General features: G+C 32.5%; 1 protein-coding gene across 1 annotated transcript in view; it reads right to left on the bottom strand.

The window, feature by feature from the left end:
- The window catches only part of CCSER1 (coiled-coil serine rich protein 1), a 466,722-nt gene that overhangs the window by 267,622 nt on the left and 174,369 nt on the right, over positions 1 to 24,731 (bottom strand). Inside the window, exon 5 of the mRNA XM_045536844.1 lies at positions 2,130 to 2,250. Within this exon, the coding sequence (XP_045392800.1) occupies positions 2,130 to 2,250 (121 nt within the window). The remainder of the gene's footprint in view (positions 1 to 2,129; positions 2,251 to 24,731) is intronic.

Raw genomic sequence — 24,731 nt, 5'->3', positions numbered from 1 at the left:
CCATATATTCACACCTATTATTTAATTCTCAAAATAACAGCATGAGGTATGTAGGGCATATGTAATTTTCATTTCATAGATGACATCATTAAGATCACAACAGAAAGATACATGTTAGAAGAATTTAGAACATGAGATGTATATGCCTTCCAGGTCAGCTAAAATAGTCATAAAGACATAATGGAGATATTAATCAAGTAATTGATAACTAACTGCATATGAGATGTGAGGAAAGAAACATAACAAGATTTTAAGAAACGAAAAATGATAGTAGCTTTACTTAAATATGGAAGTTAGAAAGAATTGAGAATTTAAGGGGGCCAGAGGAGATTTTTATTTGGTTTTAGACATACAGGTTGAGCAGCCCAAATCTGAAAATCTGAAAAGTGAAATGCCTCAAAATCCAAAATTTTTTGAATGTCAGTATGATGCTCAAAGCAAATGCTCACTGGAGTATTTCAAGTTTCAGCTTTTCAGATTTGGGACGCTTAACTGATATAATGCAAATATTACAAAATATGAAAAAAATCTGAAATCCAAAACACTTCTGGTCCCAAGCATTTCAGATAAGGGATACAAAACCTGTATGAGACTCTAAGTCTGATCAACAACTTTAAATATTAGCCTTGCATTCAGAAGCACCTTCGGGAAAAAAATAATTTTAATATATCTGTAAGTTATCCATATGTTGATAGTTGAATCTATGGAAAGTGTAATATAATTAGCACTTCATACATTATTAGATTTCAGATCCTTTACCAACATCATTTTACATAATACAGTAAGGGTGGTGATATCACCCTAATTAATGGATGAGGAAAGTTTTATACACATATAGCAGGGAAACACATTTGAGCTTTCTAATATAATTCAATTGACAAACAAATCTAATTTTCCTTCTATTAGATAAAAGATGGCTTTTGGAACCTAAAAAATTGACTATATTAAGAGAAGTTAAATTGTTTTCACTTTTAGATTGTCTTGAAACTGAATTACAATCATTACTTTCTGAAATGGATAGAATTTCTCTCCTCTATAATGAGAATATTAATATCGAATATCTGCATGCAATCAAATACATACATTGCTCCATTTGAATTCAACATTATCGAATGTAACATTAAGGATTTTTCTTATTGATTTCACAAAGACTACCGAACATGATCATATTCCAGGAAACTCTGTCTTTAAGAACTTATTATCCCATAGAAAGACATGCAAGAAGCAAAATATAATACAATGTAATACAATGGAGAATGTACTCAAAATAATTAAAATTAAAATTTAAAAAATATCTTGCCACTAAAAAAAAAAAAATTGCATCAAGGTGTATCTCAGCTTGTTCATGTGGTGGTCAGCACACAATCCTTGGTAGCACCTTATATATCCCATAGTATCCAGTCTGAGACTTTAAGTCAGGCATGGTACTACTTTCTTTGAAAAATCATCAGGAGGTTTTTCCTTTTCATTTATTTAATGTATAACTAGAAATAAACCTAGTTTATTTAATATTTCAAGTCTATCTTATATTTGTTATCATGAATTTAAGTCTCTTTGGCTGTTATAAGAATAGAACTCTATAATTTACTTAATATAAGATCAAATTTAAACTTAAATGAAAGCTTGAACTGTTTAAATAGCAAAAATAAGGAAACATTAAATAATGTAGAGTTTTAATTTGTGGTAATTTAATAAAAATATTTTAAAATAATGAGATACTCTTTATAAAAATGCAAACCAACTTTAGGCTCAAAATTTTATATTAAAAATGGATTCCATTTTAGACAAAGCCTAAACCTATATGATAAGCACTCCAAAAACAGTGTATCCACAATCACAGTGTTAAGGAAATAAAGTATATCAGCCTACTTACCGGAGTCCTTAAGATAAGGTAACAAAATGAAACTTGAATGAAAAATGGTTCAAACACATGAAATTAGGAGACACAGAAGTTACTCACTGAGACAATATGAAATAGACTGATTTTTTAAAATGTTAAAAAAAAATTTCTGCTCTTTTTATACTATTATTAGCACATTTATTATAACTCACAATTTATGAGCAATATAATTCTGATCAGTTACCTAACTGATTTTATAAGGCCCTGAAAAAGTAAATGACCCACTTACTGTTTGGAAGGCTCAGGAAATTTTGGTTCTTCTCTTTTCTTCATTTCTATTGTTGGTTCCATAGGAGTGAGAACTACAGCAGCACATGAGACTACAGAATGGTATGAATCCTCCCGGCAAACTGTTTTTTAAAAAAATTAATTGTAAATGTCAAAATTATTTATGGGCTCTCCTCACTTATCCTTTTTCCCCTTTTCTATTTTCAGTCAAATAAAAGATAAAATTCAATTAAAGCATTAATTATTAAATTATCCTTAAATATCGCTTTCCGCCCTAAGTCTTTCCACTCACACTCCCTAGCTCTATGACCTTGGGCAATTTTTCTTTTTTTTAAGCCTACAGCAGAAACACTTTACAGTCTGTTTTTTAAAAAGCTTTTCATTGGAGAATGAAAAGTGTACAAGCCATACCTTTACAGTAAAATGAAATCTTTGCAACATGAACACACCTGCTTAAAATCAGTATCAAGATCAATCAATAATACATTACCAGCACCCTAAAACTTCCTCTGGTACCCCATCCCAAACACTACTGTAGCCTCAAAACTTAACTATTATTATCACATATATTACCATAGATAAATTTTGGCTATTTTTGACCTTTATATACAAATAGTATCATACTCTTTTGAGAGCCTGTTCTTTTATGTGTGTCTTGTTTCATTCGATATATGTTTGTAAGATTCACCCATGTATAGCAGTAGCTGGTTCATTTTTATAACTGTGTAGCTTTCCATTGGATTATTATATCACAATTTATTTGTATATTTTTTTTTTTTTTTTTTTTTTTTTTTTTTGAGACAGAGTCTCACTTTGTTGCCCGGGCTAGAGTGAGTGCCGTGGCATCAGCCTAGCTCACAGCAACCTCAGACTCCTGGGCTTAAGCGATCCTACTGCCTCAGCCTCCCGAGTAGCTGGGACCACAGGCATGAGCCACCATTCCCGGCTAATTTTTTTTTTTTGTATATATGTTTTTAGTTGGCCAGATAATTTCTTTCTATTTTTAGTAGAGACGGGGTCTCACTCTTGCTCAGGCTGGTCTCGAACTCCTGACCTCGAGCGATCCACCCGCCTCGGCCTCCCAGAGCTAGGATTACAGGCATGAGCCACCGCGCCCGGCCTCTTATTTGTATATTTTATTGGTAATAGATACAGGGTATTTCCAGTTTGGGCTATTTCAATTGCCTATGAACATTCTTATACTTTTTAATATATGTACAAATATATTTGTATTAAAAAACTATCTAGAAAACTGTACTTGTCCCTAAAATAAGTTCCTATGTTCTATGTTGTGCTTTCATGGAAGCTGCCAAATGGTATTCTGAACTGACAGTATTAACTGTATTAATTTGCATGACCAACAACAGAGAATTTCAGTTGTTCCACATCCACACCAACACTTGGTTTTGCCAGTTTTTTTCTTATTAAAATGTTAACATTGTATTAATTTTCTGTTGCTGCATAACAAATTAACACAGGTTAGGGATGCCTGAATTATCTCTTTTTGATTAACTCAAAAGTCAACTGATTGATAACCTTAATGACATATGGAAAATCCCTTCCGCCACCTAAAACATAATCACAGTAGTGATGTCCTATCATCTTCCCAGTAAAGGGACTTAAATAATGGCTGTAGTTATATGTCACCTTAGAATTTTGCCCTCCCTTTAAGTGTATAGTGGTATGGCATTGTAGCTTTAACTGATATACTCTTGATAACTAATGAAATCGAATATATACAGTATATATTCAGTGTACATTTGAATTGAATATAAATGAAAGCTGATATTCACTGAATGATTAAGAATTAAATGTTCATAATTACTTGAAGAACTAAGGGGTGGGGGGCAACAAATTAACCTCTTCTCCAGTGCAGAAAGAGGCAATAATAAAGAGGAGAGCATGCATTAATAAAAGAGAAGACAAAGATACAACAGGGCATACAAATCAGCCAAAAAGTGTGGGGCCATGATCCCAAAGAGAAATATTCACTGAATTATTAACCTGGTCAAGGCTAGAGTCTAAGATATAAAATAAATGGCCACTAAAAGCAGAGCTGAATTTAAAACAATCTTCTGGCACTCAAAAGATAAAAAATTAGTGTGTCAAGGAGGAGGGTTCATGGTTTATCCATTATCTATCTCTCCAATGCCATGAAACAGGCATTTGTTTGGTTGGTTTTTTTTAATTTAACTTTCTCTACTTCTTGGCATGAGCTTTGTGTCTATACCAAACAATTCCACCATAGCTGGGAACAGAAAACTCTATTATATTTTTAAACTTCCACTGTTGCCTTAAATACTACTAATGAAAATATAGACTAAGAGGAACATTATTGATTCATTCCTCTGAGATAATATTCATTTACTCATTAAATATTTTCTGAACTACTGGTATGTTCTAAGATATTTGCTTTATAATAAGACTCTACTGTGGGGGGGGGGAGTCCCCTAACACAAGTTTACAATGAAGTTTTGGTTTCTTGTTTGAGAGATACTTCTTAAATATTAGGACAATAAGCTTCTGACCAGATCAGGTGAAAGCTTTTATCTAGAAGTTTATGAGGGAAATTGGACCTAAGTTACTTCTAAAAAGGAAAAGAGCAGTAAGCAGGGAAATAATGCTAACTAAGCCAAAAAAGTTGAAAAATAGAAGACATTTGTTTTTACACAAGGTACTTTGAGAATCATTATTTAATATTTATGATCTAGAAACAGAACAATTGAAATTGTGCTCAAAAGTACTGAAAGTAAAAAACAATGAACAATTAAGCAAATGAAAGAATAAGGCCCTTGTTATACAATAAAAGTAACAATTAATGGGCCTGTCTAATGATTTATCATTGAGAGTGCCATGTTAAGGACTGAGCTTTCATATTTAGCTGAAATTAAATTACACACAAGTTTTAATATCTTTAAATTTCATTTATTACAAGAAGAGATTTAGAATAATAAATGCAAATTAGGCAAATAAGGAATGGAGAAGTTATAACTTCACAAAAAACGAAATAGAGCAATAAAAGGGAATACAAACTTTTTAAAACAAAGATCCTGCCTAGGCTGTCCAAGTTGTCACTGAGAAGAGACAGAACTTCTCTGTCCGTAGAAGTAGTTTATATTTATGTGATCACTATATTCTGACAAATGATATTCTTCAAAACCAAAGTCCCACGTAAACAGTGAATCACAATCTTACAGTATTAATACAATGGCCATGACATAAACTATTCTGTAGAGCAATTTAGTTACAAGATGTTGAATGTTACACAAATGTATATATTACTTTGGGAGAATGATATGAATACTACTAACTGAAGGAGAAAATATTATATTTCCCATTAAAATAAATCTTGATGATCCAGACTAAAAGGTAAGTTCATCAAAAAGACCTCAAAAGCTAGCAGGGCTTAAACATTTGCTTTTTAAGGAAAGATCATAGACTTTTACTGTCCTTGAGCATTTTATAAAAGAATATGGACGTCAGTGGGAACCAGGGAAAGCTATATTTTAAAATGATATTTATTTAATATCCCTGACACCCATCTTACAAATTCCTATTTAAGACACAGAAAAATTTAATATTCCTGAAACAAATAGCTAAATTATTGTGAGACTCAAAAAGTAAATTAGACTATAAAAATCAATGGAAATAAAGTGAGAATCATTATTGTTAGCCAACATAATTCTCTACCTTATTACCTCATTAATAAGGCAATGAGTACATTTTTTTAAACATGTTAGAGATATAAGAGGAAAACAATATACAAATTTTATGGGACATTATGAGTCCATCTTTTTCACATTTGTAGAATTAAACAGACAAATTTTCTAAAAACAGAACTAGAGTAAGATAATTTTATATGGTTTGCTAAATATATAGAACTTTACAAAAAATAAGAATGAAAATGTTTCTCACAATTGAGAAAGATTGCTTATATAATACATCATAAAAAAATTAAGTGCATTCCAATACTTTCCTTTGGATAAAATATGATAAACCCTTAAATTCCTGAAAGCACAAAGGTAGAATGTTTTTATAACCCAAAAAGTAGGAAAAATTACTAAATTATTAACTTATGCTGTTAGAAAAAGAAAAACAAAACTGACCAAAAGAAATCAAGAGAAAAAATTTCAGACAAAAGAAATAACATAAACAAAAATATATAGATTCAATAAATAATATAATATACTGGCTTTTCAAAGGCCATACTAATTTGAAAAAGGATTAATTCAAAGGACAATTAAAACATTCAAAATTAGAGATGAGAAATGGGGCATAAACACACTACCTATATATAAGCTTTAAATTACATTCCAAATTTAAAAAGGAATATTATGTTCAAAGTTATGCATTATACCCAATATTCAGTGACATAGAGAACTTTTGACAAAAATCATTTACTAAAATAATTAGAAAATTAATGGCCCAGTTACTATGGAAAACTTTTAAAAATGATAAATTATGTCCAATGAAAACAAAAAATCAGTAAGATTTTCTGATATTAAATGTAAATGTATTAAAACTATTACAGGAGTTAAAGTTTGGGTTATCTGACAACAGATTTCATTTTTTTCTTTATTGTCTTCATATTCTCCAAATTTCCCATAGTGATCTTCTCTGACTTTCAAAAACAGAAAAGATAAAACACATGTCAAAATATAGTCATAAAACAGAGTAGATGAACAAATGTGTGAAATACTGACATTGGCTTGAAAATAGTAGAATTTCTTGAATTTCCTTCAGGAAAACTATTTTGTTGATTTAACTGAATTAAATTTCATTTCATTTTCTGAATGCCTCTCCTCCACCCCTCCCCAAAACAGAAAGCTCTTTTACAGAAGGTATTGTAAATGACTGATATAGTTGATTGTTCTACAACTGTTAAAAGAATGACACTCATTTCATAGATTCCCATTAAATTAATGTGTTTACGTACTAGTATAAGCTTTTAGCTTGTAATCTAGGTGACTGAATCATAGTAACAAGTTTAGGCACAGTCAAAATTGTAGGAACTCTGGTTTGAGGTAAGGATAATTTCTGTACTTTCCAAATCACATCAAACTCAAATGGTTCACTATTCAGACTGAACTCTAAAAACAGGGAAAACCGCACTTTTAGGAAAAAGCAGAGAGTGAAACAAACAGAAATGTCCAACTTTTAATTACTCTATTATTTAGTTGTACTTATAAAGCTAGTTTTAATAATGTACAGAAAATGTTATTCAACTTTTAAAAGGTGAATTTATGAAACAGCAATTATTAAATGACATAATGTATAAAACATGAGCCAGTGTGAAGGTATTTCACATTCAAGTAGGTTTGCAGCACCCATCGTTTGAAAAATCAATACATTTTTCAGTATTTCTTCTAACTATAGATGCAAACAGCAATTTGAGACGCTAACCTACAAATTTTAAATTTGCTCTTCTGTGAAAAGAATTTTTGTGGTTAACGTATTGCATGAAGTGCAGAACATTCCATCATAGGCCGCTGTCAGAGGCCTGTCAGAGCAAGGCCGACTGGAAAATTAAAGTCCTCATTTCTTTCGAGACAGATGAGGCTTTTTTGCCAAGATTGGGGTCACTAATCAGAACATTGTGAGCAGGTCACCTGTGGAACTACCAGAACTGCACCTACAAGTCAGTTGTCAGCAACTATCTCTTAATAAGAAAAGAATGATTCACACCTGTGAAACTGACACTTAATTATGAGATATACAAATAGGGATTAAAAAAGGAGGACAAACAGCTGATAGTCACAATCCTTAGATTTGGTTCTAAGCACTAGTCTCATTTATTTCTAGGTAGTTATAAATATATGAACATCAAAAATGACTGAACCTTCTAGAGGCCACTTAGTCAAAAATCTGCAAATCTTGGGGCAGAGTAGAAATCATTTTAAAATTGAGTAGTCTGACTTTGTCAGGTAACCTTTTATTGCACCACAAAGAATATGCTATTACATGGAATGACCTTCCATTATTGCTGTATTCTCCCAAATATTTCTTCCAGATTCATAATACGTTGAGATTCAAAAGCTAAACACTGAAATTTTAAATTACTCCTTTTCTCCAGTTTGCTATATCAAAATGATTTTATTTAATTACTATGCTATTTTTGTTTGATTTTTTAATTTATAAAATCAACCCTAAAGCATTAAGAAAGCAGCATATTTTATATTTTAATAAATTTGAAAACAAAAACACCAGGAAAGGCATTTTTCTCTTTCATGAAAAATTAAAACATTCAAATTACTAGATTCCTAGAGTTCAGTTATCTTAAGAACAGTAGTGTGTACTGATACTTTAAAAATACATATTTGATATATATGTATTTGTTACACTTGAGGTTATCACTCCAATTCACCAGAATAGCTTACTATCAATGAGGAAACTATAACCTTAAAAGAAAAAAAAATTTGCTTTGACTTGGTAGAGCGTTCACTTTTCCATTTTCCTTTCCGAATATCTAAGATCCATGTATTTACCATGTAACTTTCCACTGGTAAACCTTAACCTAGCAAAAAAGTGACTTATTTATTTAACAAACATTTAAATAAAATTACATGATAGACATAATACTGGGTACTAACTACACAATTTATAGTCACTGTATTGTCTTTACCCTACAGAAAAATTCTATAGCATAAGTACAACTGTTACTCCCATTGTACACTATCCAAGGTCACACAACCTGGGAGTAGCAAAACCAGAATTCACTCAATTTGCCTCTAGTGCTATTGAGCATACTTGATGCTGATTCTTATTCAAATATATCAAGTGTTTTAAAGTACTGAGTAAATTTAACAGTTTATCTTTTCCAATTGCTTCTATTTAATAATATTCCTGTAACTGAATTCTTTACCCTGAGAAAACTGTGTAACCATTAAGCAATTTGCCTCCCAACATAACACACTCTGAGGCATCATACAAATGCTTTGCATTCTAAGATCTGTCTTTCAAAATGACTTACAACTCTTTTCCTATTGCTCCACTGGAGAATGAGCGGCAAGTGGCAAGATGAAACCTGACACATTTATCTGTGGCAAAGGAAGATGCATAATTTAGAAAACATATATATGTGTGTGTGTGTATGTGTGTGTGTGTGTATATTTGTAATCAACTTCTGTTGTTTTTCTTTGTCCAGCACTGTTCTAGGTGCTTGAGATATATACCAGTGAATATAAATGACAAAAATATGTGCTCTTGTATGGTGTAGATTGATTGGAATAGATTCTCAAATCAAATTTACCTCTCTTGGAGGTTGTTTTCCCATCAGTAAAATATAATAATATCTTGCACTTGAGTTGTTGTGATGATTAAATTAATTAATTCATGTAAAGTGCTTAGTATGTCAGGAAAATGGTAAGAGCTTTTAAAATATTAGCAAATATTATTTCTAACTTGTTTTTATGGGATTTAAATTTTTTTTAGGAGATGGGGTCTCACTATGTTGCCCAGGCTGGAGTGCAGTGGCTATTCACAGGCATAATCATATTTTGACACATCAGCTTGGCTAGGCTACAGATCTCGGTTATTCAAACACTAATCCAAATGTTATTGTGAAAGTATCTTCTATATATTAATAATTAGAGCCCATAATCAGTTGACTTTAAGTAAGGAATATTAACCCAGATAATCTGGATGGGCCTGAGTAAATCAGTTAATAAAGGCTTAAGAGCAGAGCTGAGACTTCCTGGAGATAAAAATCCCACTGTAGCCAAGAGTTTCAACCTTCCCTACCTGATGATCAGCTCTACAGATTTTGGGTTTGCCTAGCCAGTCCCTGCAATCACATAAGTCAATTTCTTGTTACATAAACAAATAAAAACTTCTCTACATCTCCTACTGCTTCTGTTTCTTTGATTGATAAATCTACCAGTCAACGACGACATTTTGGTATTAAACACTAGTTTTGGTAAACCTCTAAATATTTCCTTTGAATTAACATCATTAATTCAGTGCTTATACAAAGGATCTTGATGAAATAATATTAATCCAGAATTGAAAGGGGAATTAAAAAATAAGCAAATATAAATCATTGCATCATAACTATAAATAGCACACACTGAACAGAAGCAGACACACACATTCATTCCTTATTAGCATTCACTGAACTATTCTGTATCCAGGCACTATAATAGGTATTGGACTGATGAAGATAAAAGAGAAACTACTTGCCATGCACTAACTTCAAGTGTAGAGGGGGACAATACCACATAGGAAATGTAGTTATAGGAGCCATCCAGGTAAGGTAACCAGCAGGGTTGGAACTGCTGCTGTCTTGTTCACTGCTGTTGCATAGCACAGTGCCAGGCATAAAGGAGAGACTCGATAATGCTTTTTAAATAAAGGAGAGATTGAAAAAAAATGAAGTGAGGCATTGGGGAAGAGAAAAGATGCTAGCCAAGCATAGGAAAAGAGTGTGCTAAAAGGCCATGCGAGATGAGAAAATGTTATATATTTTGAGAAATGCAAATAATTTGGTGTGGTTTGGTCCTGGACAAGACACAAGAAAGTTGAGAAAGACTGAGCTGGAGATACATGTTATTGCCATTACCTTAAGGACCTGCTAAACAACTCTTAAACGGTAGTATCTGATCTTAAAGTTAACGAGGATTGATATCAATCATTAAATAAGACAGCAACATGATCAGCTTTATATTAAAAATAGCCTGGGCAATGTCTAAGTATGGGAACAAGATCAGGTGAGACCATGACAACACTACTGAAACAAAGCAAGTGAGAAAGGGTCAAAGTTTTATCTTATTGGAAGCAGCAGTGTACTAGAAAAGAAGAAAAAGAGTCAAGTCGGAGTACTCAGAAATGTTAACACTTCTATTTCAAATCCATAGTCACAGTCTGTACGTACTTGTTTCCTTTATTAAGATGAAATACAATTCTCAGCATATTACAAAACCAAAAAATAGAGTGAAAGTAAAGATGGATGAGAGAGAAGAATTGGCCACAAAAAAGCAGAGACCTTCAAATTAATTAGAAGACAATTAAAATAATAACAAATTTAAAAATAATTTATGCAACCCTATTGGTCACGGCTAATGTCACCCTGAGAATTTTTTTTTTAAAGATGTGAAGGAATTGCACAGAAACTGTTAATATCCTAAAGTAAAACCTTCTTAGAGGAAAAAAATACAAAAATAGACATGAAAATAACTATATCCTGGAAACTTGGACAAAAATATAAAATGTGAAAGAAAACATTAAATTTAGTCAGGCTTATCTCTCAAGATCCAAATTCTGGTACTTTTGTTGCTGTGTACCAATAGTGGCTCTGCATCTCGTAACACATGTTTGGACAGTTACCAGGTTTATCATAAAATTTTATTCCTTGAAAGGGCATGTTTTTAACGATTTAATCTTGATTTTTTTTCTTGCCTTAGCTTTTGAATAGTTCTTTTCACAAACCTTTCATGGTGCAATTTTTTTTCTAGAATGAAACTGAACTCTCACGAGTGACAGAGAAAAATAGAAAAAGGTATGAATTCTGTTTGTAAGGTTACCTACTTTATTATTGGAACTCTTTATTAAAAGTATTTATTAGAACACTTTAGTATGTTTGGGGCAGGCACAGATGTTATCAGTGGCACTAAAATGTAAGCTGAAATAGCCAATGGCTTCCTTGAATGTCGAACAGGAAACAAACATTTATAAAGCCCCTACTAACTACAGAGAAAGAAATTTATGGATAAAGTGCTATTTTATTTTAATAAACAGAAAATATTATTTGACAGCTATTATGGACTGAATTGTGCCTACCCAAAAATTCATTTGTTGAAGTCTTAACTCCCAGTACCTCAGAATGTGAGTATATTTGGAGATAGGGTCTTTAAAGAGATAACGGAGTTAAAAATGAGGTCATTAGGGTGGGCCCTAAACCAATATGACTGGTATCCTTATAAAAAGAAGAGATTAAGACTCAGATGCACATAGTGGGAAGAACATGGGAAGACACAGAGATAAGTTAAAAAGAAAGGCTTCAGAAGAAACCAACCCTGCCAACATCCTGAATTTGAACTTCCAGCCTCCAGAACTGTGAGAAAATAAATTTTTATTGTTTAAGCTACCCAGACTGTGGTCCTTTGTTATGGCAGCCCTAACAAACTAATATAATGTTAATTTTAGAGGAAGGACTAAATAATTACTTTTACTAACATTAATTATATAAGGATCTTAGAGTTTCAGTCCAAACTCCCAACTAATGACTGAATCTATATTGTTCCTACTACTATCCTCTCCCCTTCCAAATATCTCTGCCAGATGTCAAGTCAGGCCATTTAGGTCATGCTTCAATAAATTTAAGGCTGGAAAGTTTATTACCTTGTCATTATGGCTCCATTCTTCCAAATGTGACTTAAGCTTTTAGTGTATTTAAAACTAGATTATATAGAGTTGTACAGAGTTGTATGTATTTGTGTATGTATATACATATATACATATATAGTACTGTATAATATATTTTATGTAGCATATATATTACATATTATAAACACATATATATATTTTATATACACATAAAATATAGACAGCATCAGAAAGAATAAGTCAATAAAAATTATCTCTTTCTGATAAATCAGATATTAAAAACTTTATCAGCATTTCTTCCTCGGCACAGTCACCACTTGGAGCACAACACCCTGGGTTAGGTGTTTTCCAAGCTTCTGCAGAAAGCTGAGCATAGGAACTTCAGCAGCACTGGAGGTCTGTGAAGTCTATCACGGACACAAATTCCATACATAACATTAGAATGGCATCTTCATCTGTGGTCCACTACTTCTGCGTAATTCATGTAGAAGGTATATACCGTGTTCGTTAGAACTTTCCATTTTGACACTGGCATTGTGGAGACTGTATTTTCTAAAGATGCCTGCACTGATATATATTCCATCCTGCTTGTGTCTGACATTCCTCCAGGGTGGCAGGGTCTCCCTTTGAACCTGTGGGGACCTTTGTGATTGCCTTGACTAGAAGAATGTGGTGGAAGTGACCGTGTGTGGCTTTCAAGGCTAAGACCATAAAACACGGAGCCTTCTTTCTGGCTCTCCCGAGACACTTGCTGCTGGGATCCAGCTGGTACCCTGGGAGGAAGCCAAGTCCGAACGCATGTCCTGTCCTTGACAGTCCCTTCAAGGCCCTCAGCTGGCAGCCATCAAAAGCACCAAGAACGTGAGTGAAATAGCTTTGTCTCCTAGCTGAGGCCTGAAACACCAGAGAGCAGAGGAAAATTCACCATGTCACACCCTGTTTGAATTCCTGACCCCAAAATTAGAAAAGATGAGTCATGTTTAAAGCAACCATGTTATAGGAAAATCTGTTACATAGCAATAAACAATACACTTGTCAAAAGCATTTATAATTAACAAAAGAAATATTTTCTGAGCCCACTGGACAGATTTTCATTAAATTTTTTACCTAAATGATACCGGAAAAAAAATTTTGACATAAGTTCCACCAAGATTGGTCCACATGTTATGTGTACAGGGAGTTTATGGACTGATAGTTAAAATTCTCATTCAGTAGTTGTCTACATCCTCATACTACAGAAATAGAAAACAGAAGCAGCAATGTGTGTGAGTGTATATTTATTAATCATTTATTAATTATATATACATAGTCAATTCACCTAGAGAAAAAAAAAGCAGTCTGATAAATGTGCTGACTTTTCCAGTTACATTTCTAATTTCAAACTTCGAAAGCACCCTGGAGCTATCCTTGGAGCAATTTTGCTATAGCAAGTACAGACAAATAAGTATCTGCTCTCCACTCAAAACAATACTTTATGAATTGTCCCAGCATAAAATGAAATCATAGTTGCTGTGGGAAAACAACATTCTTGGAAAACATAAATGACGAGGCCTATATTATTTAAATAATGCCTAACCTAACATTGCTTTCATCTGATTTCCTAGAATCTAGAACACCGAAACATTTAAGAAAATAAAAGGAAGAGAAAATGTATTTACTATTCATTAAGTGGAAGTGGATCATTATAAAGGTCTTCATCCTTGTCTGCACAATGAGTAGGCTGAGGAAGAGGAGGAAGAGGAGGGGTTGGTCTTGCTGTGTCAGGGGTGGCAGAAGTAGAAGAGTTGGAAGAGGTGGAAGGGGAGGCAGGAGAGGCAGGTACACTCGGTATAAATTTTACTGAAAAAATCTGCATATAAGTGGATCCATTCAGTTCAAATCAGTGTTGTTCAAAGGTCAACTATATTTATATTTGTCCTTAAGATATCTCTTTTTACTTCAAACATAATATATAGTCAATATTATCATATGAAAAATAAATCTCTCTCTCCTCTCCTCCTTTCTTCTCCTTCTACCTTTTCTGTGCCCCTTTCTTACACTACTTCTTGGGCTGACCAGAATAAAAAGAACAAGCATGAAATTAATTATAAATCTTTGTTGAATAAATTACATTAGATATAGCAAGGATATATATCTTCTTAACTTTTAAGAAGTTAAATAAATTATTCAATTGCCTCCTGAAAAAACACTCACTCTTCAGAATTTTATATATAAATTACTAATCACAAGGAAATGTGCAAAGTGTGTAAGTTCAAATGATTTAAGTAACACAAAGACCTCAAATATACTGCAACTAATGCTTCTAGTTTGCTCACCCCTTGCTATCATTGGAATAGATCCTAAATTGCCAAAAATGCCAATTGTCTTCCCTTTGCCTTCTTCTATCCCACTCCTTATGAAGTATTTGGGGAAAACCAGGAAGTGCCATCATATAGGTTAACGGGGCCAGGTTATTACAAACCATAAATATCAAGACAAGTTGTTGGTATGTCATCCTGTAGGACCACAAGTTCTCAATTCATAAATAAATACTAAATTTCCAGAGGAGCTAATCCTGAGTAATACTTGCTGCTAGTTCAATGAGTAAAATAAAACGCTACAGAAACACATAGTCAAGCAAGTCAAGATACATAACAGCACTGTGTGAATTCAACCAAATGTGACAAGGAACTGTAACAGCCCAATATAACCATAGGAATACCATACAATCCAAGAGGGAAGTGGAAGGGAACAAAAACAATAATAACACCAACAATATTAAACTTCTCTTGATTTCTTTTAGGTCTCTCCCCAAAGGGTTAGTTATTGAAAGGATACTAACTTTTCATAGTTTGCTAACAAATCTCTAAATTCTGAAGGATCATCTCCTACATTAAAACTAGCCCTTTCCTAAAGCCCCACTAGCCTTCCTGGATGGTACAGAAATTATGTCTACATTTTATGTCACTGCAGTGTACAGTAATTATGTGTGAACATAAGACATGAGCATAATTTAATTCATATCCCAGGTTGAACCGAAGATTCCCAGTTGACAAAGATCTTGAGATGATTACTGTCGTTACAAACTTTTCCTTAAACATTCATTGAAATACCATTTCCAGAAATCTGCTGACCTCTTCCAGGAGAAAGCATCACTCTTTGAAAAGCTCTTTAGTATGACTGGTTAATATTCAAATCCTTTGACATGAGAAATAATTTATATGGATTCATGAAGTTTCAGAATCTTGGTATGAAAACAATGCTAAGGAACTGTGCCTTGGATAATCCAGTTTCACGAGATGTGGTGTGTCCTGAGTTATCATCGACATCCTGAAGTTGAAGACCTAATAGCTCTTTTGACAGGCTTGCTCTTTCAAGAGGGTGCCCAAGTCTTTCTCATAATTTTTCTATGTGAAGTTTCATAAATGACTAGTCTGTAGTCTTATTTTTTTCCTTAAAGGATGATTTTTATCTCTAATTATCATTAGTTATTGGCTTCAAAATGAATAACAATTATCTATAAATATCAGTTTGGAACTGTATTACTAGATTGCAATATTATAAATGGCATGCATTCATTGTAAATTATATTTGTAGAACCTCAGAAACCGCTTAAAAGAACATGTGTTCTTTTCTTTATTTTCAGTTAAATGTTGGTTGAGAAATTATAGTTGCTCATAATTTTTCACCCTTTTGATAAAGGTATTTTTCAAATATACATTATATGTAAAATATGAGTTTTTACTATTCAAATTCAAACTTTGATGTATAGACTATTTCTGTCTTGGATTATCAGTGCTATCTTTGTGACAACATGAAATAAAACATGGGAAATATTATTATCACAAAATGCCATTAATAATACTGGTTTAATCTGTCATCATAGGGCATGACATCACGGCAATGGCAGCACCACCATTTACTACGGCAAGTACAAATACTAACAAACAGAAGCTAAGATGTGTTTTTATTAAATAATGCATGCTAAAATGCTTAAGGAATTTGAAAGATGTGGCATTTTTGATAAGTCAGCAAAAACAACTCTGAACAGCTATAAAGGTAACTAAAAATAGTTATAAGAAAAATGCTAGGTTTGTTAAATTGTTATGGAAGTAGCCCAGGGTCAATGTTTCAAATGGGTGCGTACATTCTTGCTTTCCCCTTACTTATCTTCTTTCTTTGACAGGGTGAAAAAGAACAAAGAATGACAGTAAGACATTACTAAAGCATGAAGAATGCTTTCTCCGGTCACAGTACTGAATTGTGTCATACATTGATCCTTGCTTTTAAAGTAACTTATTTTGCCTTACTGTGCCAATATAATTCCATCCCACTTTCCCAGGGTCGCAAAATGTAAAAGAAAGCAGGAAATTCCATAGATAAGAAGCAATGTGAGCATTTTCTCTGTGTTAAGAACTTTAGAGTATTCTTCACCCCACCCCCTCCGTCCTCACCAACTGAGAGTTGCCCCATAATACTAATTCACAAATTCTATGCTCTAAATAATATTTAATCATATTACCAGCACAGATACCCTAAAAAACTCATTATAATAGAGTTTAATGTTCCCAAATATTTTATTTTTAGGTGTCTATACTCTGTTTGTATAGTCTACATGTAGGCATTTATTATAAAGTATCAGTAACCTCCCCTTTTTTCTGGAATTTAAACTTCATGAAGGCAGGGGCTAAAACAGCACTTAGTACATCAGGCATTGAGTAAGGTGTTTTTGGATGAATTACTCTCACTTGATGACTTCATTCAATATTTGTTAAGGGTATAAAAATCATATTTTTATATTTTTATTATAGAAATGAAGCCAATGAAAAATATTTACATAAGATATATTTTGTCCTTCAGTAAAGCAAAATAACGCCATATGTTCTACTCTTGTGTAGCAGTCCCTCTTACCCATAGTTAGGCTTTCCACGGTTTCAGTTACCATGGTCCAAAAATATTAAATGAAAAATTCCAGAAATAATTTGTAAGTTTTAAAGTGCCGACATTCTGAGTAGCATGATGAAATCTTGTGCTGTCCTGCCCCAGTCCACCCGGGATGCGAATCACCCCTCTGTCCACAGTATCCACACTTCCCTCCCATTGGTCCCTTAGTCACAGTCTCTATAACCAGATAGACTGGGGCAGTATCCCAGTGCTTGTGTTCAAGTAACCCTTTTCATAATGATTCTGGACCAAAGTGCAATGATGTTCTTTGACAATAAGTAGATAGACAGAAAGATAGCAGAGGTGATAGGAATCTGTAACTTTTTCTGTACTGACACCATCAATCTTGATTAATGCCAAGGATGGTGATCTACCATGAAATATCTTGTTTTCCTTCAATAAGTCTTTGTGTGTCTATTCACATGTTTTAGATTAGACTTTATGCTTTTTCCATTAAAATAAATTAATTTTACCAGTATCTTACCAAGTGCATAACTTAGCATTTCCTTGTGCTTTTCTAAATTTGTCTCTTGTCATTATTGCCTTGATACAGTACTAATCTGTTTTTGGTTTTAGGTTTGTTTTGGTGAACTACCTTAACAATGCCATTTGTAAGTTTGTACTCCTAGAGTATATAGAAATTGCTTAATGTTTGGCAGCATAACAGCAAGAATAAAGCTATGAAATAAAGAGTGAATTAGACTTTGAAAGGATCCCAACTGATATGTGATGACCCTTGAAATAAATGATTCTGTTGATTGTTTCACCATGTTAATACCAATGAATCTCTTGGTTTATATTAGATAGTTTGCTCTGAAAGCACTGATGTCTATCCTGCTACTCCCAACTCTCGTATTTCTAAAACTGTGCAAAGGTCACGTTTGGTTTCTTTAGAGAAATGAAAAACGCCACTGCTGAGTAATAAGAGAACTGATATAAAACAATACCTAATGTTTATCAACTTTTCTGTACCAAGCACAGAGATAAGTTTTTTAAATGTGCCATTATTTCATTAATCTCACAATAACTTTTTCAGAAAAGTATTATTATTACATTTTACAGAAGCATAGAGATGTAATTAAAATGTTCATACAGCTAATAAGTGACTAATGCAGCACAGTAAACCAAGCCTCCCTGATCTCAAAGTCCATATTTTTATGTATTGTTGATAAAAATTCAAATTGCAATTATCCAAATTAGACATCTAGCCATTCAAGATCCAAGGATCATTTCACTTACACTAATATTATAATTTCATTTCTAATAATTATGTACCCAAGTAATCAGTAGTATCATATTGTTCAGTTTTTAATCATGTTAGTATTATACATTGGAACTACTGTGTTGAGATATAAACCGAGAGGCCACTGGCCTCAATGTGCTGATGTGTCTCATGGTAGCAACTGAACAGCCTGAAATGACTGTGCTGGCCACATTATATGCATTATCTCAAACCTTCCCCAAACCAGCCAATTTGGTTTTATTATTCCCATTGTACAAAACAAGAAAGAAAAATGGATTCATGGATATTAACCAATATTTTAAAGACATCCAGCTAGTAAGTAAACAGGAGAATTTAAATTTAAGTATTCTGCTTCCAATCTCTATATGTCTGTTTCATCATACTATCTCTGTTCATGTTGATGAAGGACAACTATCACTCAAGAGATGGAAATATATATCTACATAAATACATGTAATTATATTATTCACTACATAGATTATATATGTACACATAAACATCTTATATATACATTTGCACATATATGTGTATCAATTAAATCTCCAAATCTAACAAAAAATTAAAATAAGAACTGTTCCTCTTCCTGTTTCTACTTTGAAGGGTATTCATCCTATAAAATAATATTTCCCTTAGTTATAAAGGCTAACATAATATATGCCAGTATGTATATTATTAACATATATTACTAAAATGCATATGTGCATAATTATACATTATATATATTTACTATTACATAATTCTGTAGCTATGTATAGAATTGGAAGTATCAGAGTAATCAATTTTTTGTGGTACTAACATACTAGATATAGAGTCAGGAAATTTGTTGTATAATAAATAGATCTGATTTTAACTCTCAATTTCTTCATCTCACACACTAAAGACTAAAAATCAGATGATTTTTAATTCTCTTCCAGCTGTACACTCTTATTATGGCTCTGCTTTTGGGTTTAAAATACAAGTGGTATTCAAAAATGTGCCTTGTATTCATAATATTCACATCATTGCTAAGCTGAATATAATTGTGTTTTCTAGCTTGAGCCATAGTTAGTTTTCTGCTGAAGATTCATACCAACAAATGTATAAGTATCTGCATTTTGTTCAGAATTTTGTCTATTTCCTTAAAAGGCAAGCCAAATTAAACTCTATAAAAAGACATTTTCATTTATTCTTGGTTAATAATGCCATTAATCAAGATATGACATCTCACTTAATGTAACTGATTATGCTAGCATACATAAGTAAGAACACAATCCTATTTGTAAGGATTGCTATGAACTCTTCTGTTATGAGCTTTAATCTGAGTTTAATTTTGGTCTGTGTCAAGTATATCATATTTATATGTGAAAATGTAATTTTCTAGTAATATACATTATTGTGGACATTGAAATTTTTGTATTAAATATTTTGACTTAAACAAGTTGGGAATATTATAATCCATTTAAACTGAACAAAGCAGTTAAAACTGGGCAAGTTAAAAATTAATGTAGCCCTTGTAGTATAGGTTCCCAATAATTTTACATCCAATATATGTGGATTGAAAATAAAAATCTATGCTCTTTTAAGGCATTCATCAACAAGGAATACTTTAAATATACTAGTCTGTATCATCTGTTACCCAGACATAAACTTTAATGCTGATTGAAATTTTAAGTATCATTACCTTAGGCAGCCACGCATTACACAGATTAGGTGAAAAACAGTTAACTTAAAATACTGCCATATTAATAATGTACATAAATCAGCACAAGTAAAACACTGTTAATTTGCCATCACTAAATGTCTTCCAACCTCTTACAGAGATTCAAACTTAGTTACAAGCCAAAGGAAAAATCCTTTTTTGTTGATTTTTGTTTTTTGTTTTTTTTTTTTCATTTCCTTAATTGTATTATACTGTTATATTTTTAAATTTTTTTCTGAAAAAGACATCTGACCTATTTTTTAATTTCAAAATATTAAGGAAGTACGAATGTTTCAGGTTACATGGATTGCTTTTGTAATGCTTGAGTTCCAGGTGATTTCCACTGAAGTAAAACTCAGTGGAAATCAACCAGGAGGAAGCGGGGAGGAAGGGAGGGAAGTAAGGAAGGGGGAGGAAGGGAGGGGCAAAAGACAGCCTAATAGGTACAATCAACACTATTTGGGTGGTGGGCAAAGGAATAATCTTTATTGGACTAGTGGTAGGGTAGCACTTTGTAATCTTATTATTCTATTATTCTTTCACTCATGAGATAAACATTCTACAGAATTTATCAACAGAAGGAGCACTATGCTGGAGTTAATCTATTTAGTTTCTTTCAAGATACATAATCACAAGGTCTAAATTTTAAGAGATGAGATGTTTCCAAAGATAAAGCTTTTCTTGGAGAAACATGGCTTTTGGTTCCTATATCTTATATTTTCACTTTCCTAAGAAGTAAATTAATTTTGAATTGAATGGCCTAATATAAATATTAAGAAATATTTTTAAATCTCCATTTAAGTTATTACTATTAAATGAACAGAAGTTTACAAAAGTCAGTAGAAAGTTTTCTGACAAAAATATTAGCAAATTTAGTTTTCTCCTTGTTCTTCACACATACAAATTTACTATTTGCCTTGCTTCTTTACAATATGAAACCTAAGTTGAGAAATTGGTAGTATCATTTGCTTGTTTAGATGTTTTTACTGTTGTTTTCATATTAGATTTGAAGGGTGAAAATTACTTTTACTTATATGAAAAGAATAAAATGAAAATGAAGAAGAGGAAGGAATGAGAATGGATTGAGGCTATTCAGGTATTACTACTCACAATCAGTTGGGTTCCAGTAGCAGCTGTGGCTCCCAATGAAGCCAGAGCATGTTCTAAAGACTTGGAAATGTTACCACCACATAGAGGCTTTATTTTAAACATTCTTTCTAACCATACTAATTCCTCTGCAGAGTTAGTCAGTACAATACAACTGTAACTTCGCTAATAGCTGAGATTTCAAGTAAAGGTTAACTTCTCTTCTGAAACTGAGCTGTTAGAAGTAGATCTGATGTTTCTTTATTGTAGTGACAGTGCTCTTTATTTATATCCTTAGATTAAGGTCCCGCCATCAGATTTGTCTGAGTAAAGCTATAGCCATGTCAACTTGAAAAATTTCTAAAAGGAAGGGTTTTAGTTTGTTGCTGTTGTTTTTTGTTTTTTTTTTCTTATTTTTGTTTTTTTCATAAACTATATCAAATGATTCACTAACATCAGTTATGCAACATTTCCTTTATGAGTTGCAGTTTTGAGACTTGCTTCTTAATACTATTTAGGCACAGAAGGCTTTGCTCATGAAGCTCTCATGCTTTCCAACTGGCTGTATCTATTCATTTAGACATTTCTCAGGTTCTTAAGGTTGTGGTCCATTTCCTCCTCTATTTGTACATTTACTTCCCTGAAGAGTAGAGTTAGAGTTTCGAGTGAACTTAAAGTTTTTATGTATATTCTAGAAACATTACTTCCTTTGGGCCAAGTGAGGATCTAAAATGAAAAATGAATCCTTCAATCACCTCTACTAAATGAGCCTCCTGTGAAAATAAAAACAAATGATCAATTTTACCTTTTAAAATATTTTGTGTTTAGCAAGAAAAATCAGCTCAAAGGGTTCTTTTCCTCAATTTTATAATTTTTACACCCATCTTTTAGCAACTAGCCCCTAGAAAATTTAAGTTATTAAAATTTAAGCATCCTCCTCTTTTAGGCCATCATTAAAGATAGTTAAAAGTCCACAAACGTAATTCCTTAAAATTAAAACAAATTCCATGAGTTCTACTCTATTATATCTACTTATAATCTGCTGTCAAATTTATCTTCTTCCTTTTCTTCTACAAAATAGAGATCATCTTTACCCAATTTTACTTAGCATATATTTAGATTTATACATATAATAAAGGATGAAAAAACATTACTTTCATTTCTGATATTTTGTAATGCTCACTCAGACACTTGAGCCTCTGTTTTTTTGAGACTTGCTTCTTAATACTATTTAGGCACAGAAGGCTTTGCTCATGAAGCTCTCATGCTCTCCAACTGGCTGTATCTATTCATTTAGACATTTTTCAGGTTCTTAAGGTTGTGGTCCATTTCCTCCTCTATTTGTACATTTACTTCCCTGAAGAGTAGAGTTAGAGTTAAACTTAACCACTTAAGTTTAACCACTGGTTAAACTTGTTCTCATTATCACAGAAGTATTAAAAATATTTTCAAATCCTTCTCTAGCTCAGGCAAATGTTCTCTTAATGAAGTTTTCCAAAAGCAATGTGCCAGGTACAAATGATCACCTTGTTATTCATTAGTCAGTAATCGCGCAGTCACACACATGCACAGCCACATGCATTTATTATAGGGCTAATTAAATCTCTTGCAGGAAAAAGGTAGAGAGTGAATATATAAACATAGGAATACATATTTTTCTGTTAGAAAAAAAAAAATCTTGAAAAAAGTTTCCTGTATGGCTTTCACAGCAGGTGAGTTTTGCTATATTTCTGAGGCTGTGACAGTCCTGAAACATTTACCAGTGTGGCTGCTAAAATATTTAAACATTGAAATCCCTGAGAGGCAGTAAGAACTGTCAATAAAATTGGAATTCGCTATGTGATGTATTTTAATTTACATATGCTTTTAAGAGCACTAAGACAATATAGATTGATTTCCCTTTTGATGAATTTCACTCAGAGTTTGTATTAGAGATTTAAATGCATACAAATTCTACACTCGCAAAAGCAGAAAGCTCCTTGAAAGTGAATAGTGACATTGTCACAATGATTTTTACCTCCTTTTTACATTTTTCACCTTTTTGTATAGATGCAATCATGGGTGTTTTTTTTATCTAAGAGTATCTCTGAAATAGAAATTCAAATGTTAGATATAATTTGATACATATTCACTTTCATAACTTACCAAATTCATTTTTTAGATAAAATAAGTACAAATTTTAACTGCAATCGCATTAATTTATACAAAAGAGAAAACACCGATTGAAACCTTTGGAAGTTTACCAGGTGTAAAGTATAATTAAATGATAATCACTACCAGTATTTAAATTTTTACTAAAATATGCTGAGGGCCTGGACTATTTGGAAGGCATTTGCTGCAGCTACTACACACACCTTCTTCTTCCTGTGAATATCCCATTTCGTTTTCAAGACTTGGTCCATAAAGACTGGAGATTTCCTGATACTACCTGTCCCCGGATACTGGCATTGACCATTCCTTCCTTATGCTTTCACAGAATGTTATTTGGTTCTCATATAATGACTGATTTATTTTCCTGTCTTAACTATTGTATCTTAAATCCCTTACAGGAAAACATCAGGCTTGCTTCATTTTAAGAACTGCACATGAAACTTAGTATAGACCTTTGCCAAAGACATAATGTCTGTTGCAATGATGTGAAATACAAAACAATAATTCTAAAATGATGAAGAGTTTATTTATTCTGACCTCTACGATCTTCATTTCCAACTAATGAGTTAAAAATTGAAATGAATACATAAACCATTCAAATCATATATTTGCCAAACATAAGAGTAACCTTTATTGCTTAAGTTTTGATAAGCCACATAATCTTTACCAGCATGATATATTGTTGTTTTGTATTGTCAGAATAATTTTTCACTTTACAGTTTCTGAGCTGTATATCTTCATCTGCGTATGTCATTTAAAATATAAACTGGACTAATGCCTGTCTCTAACACTGTCACCAAGAGCAGTTTGACACAGTGTACACACACTTTTCTGACAATATTTTCCAATTGCTAGGTGTTATTTCAAATCTTCTTCAGGAATACTGTCCTATTACACTTGGGAATAAAAGAAATAAGCTATAATAGTATCATATTTTCCTTAAATCAAAGACTTAGACCCTTAATTCTTTAAATCTCACATTACACATGATTGCAAAGATTACATGGGAAATTTTCTCATATTTCACATGTGCAGATAGTTTACTAATGCAAATGCCTATCTTCTGGTGGATTTTCAACAGACCCGTGCCATCACAACAGCTCTGTATATAAACCAATGATCCAGTGTCCTAACAATAATGTAAAGGAATCCCCCAGTGGCAATGTGGTTACATCTTTTGCCATCAATATTTCACTTTTGAC

Source organism: Lemur catta, chromosome 24 (genome assembly GCF_020740605.2).
Source record: "Lemur catta isolate mLemCat1 chromosome 24, mLemCat1.pri, whole genome shotgun sequence".
In the NCBI taxonomy this organism is placed as follows: Eukaryota; Metazoa; Chordata; class Mammalia; order Primates; family Lemuridae; genus Lemur; species Lemur catta.
This window is presented reverse-complemented; position numbering and strand designations above follow the sequence as displayed.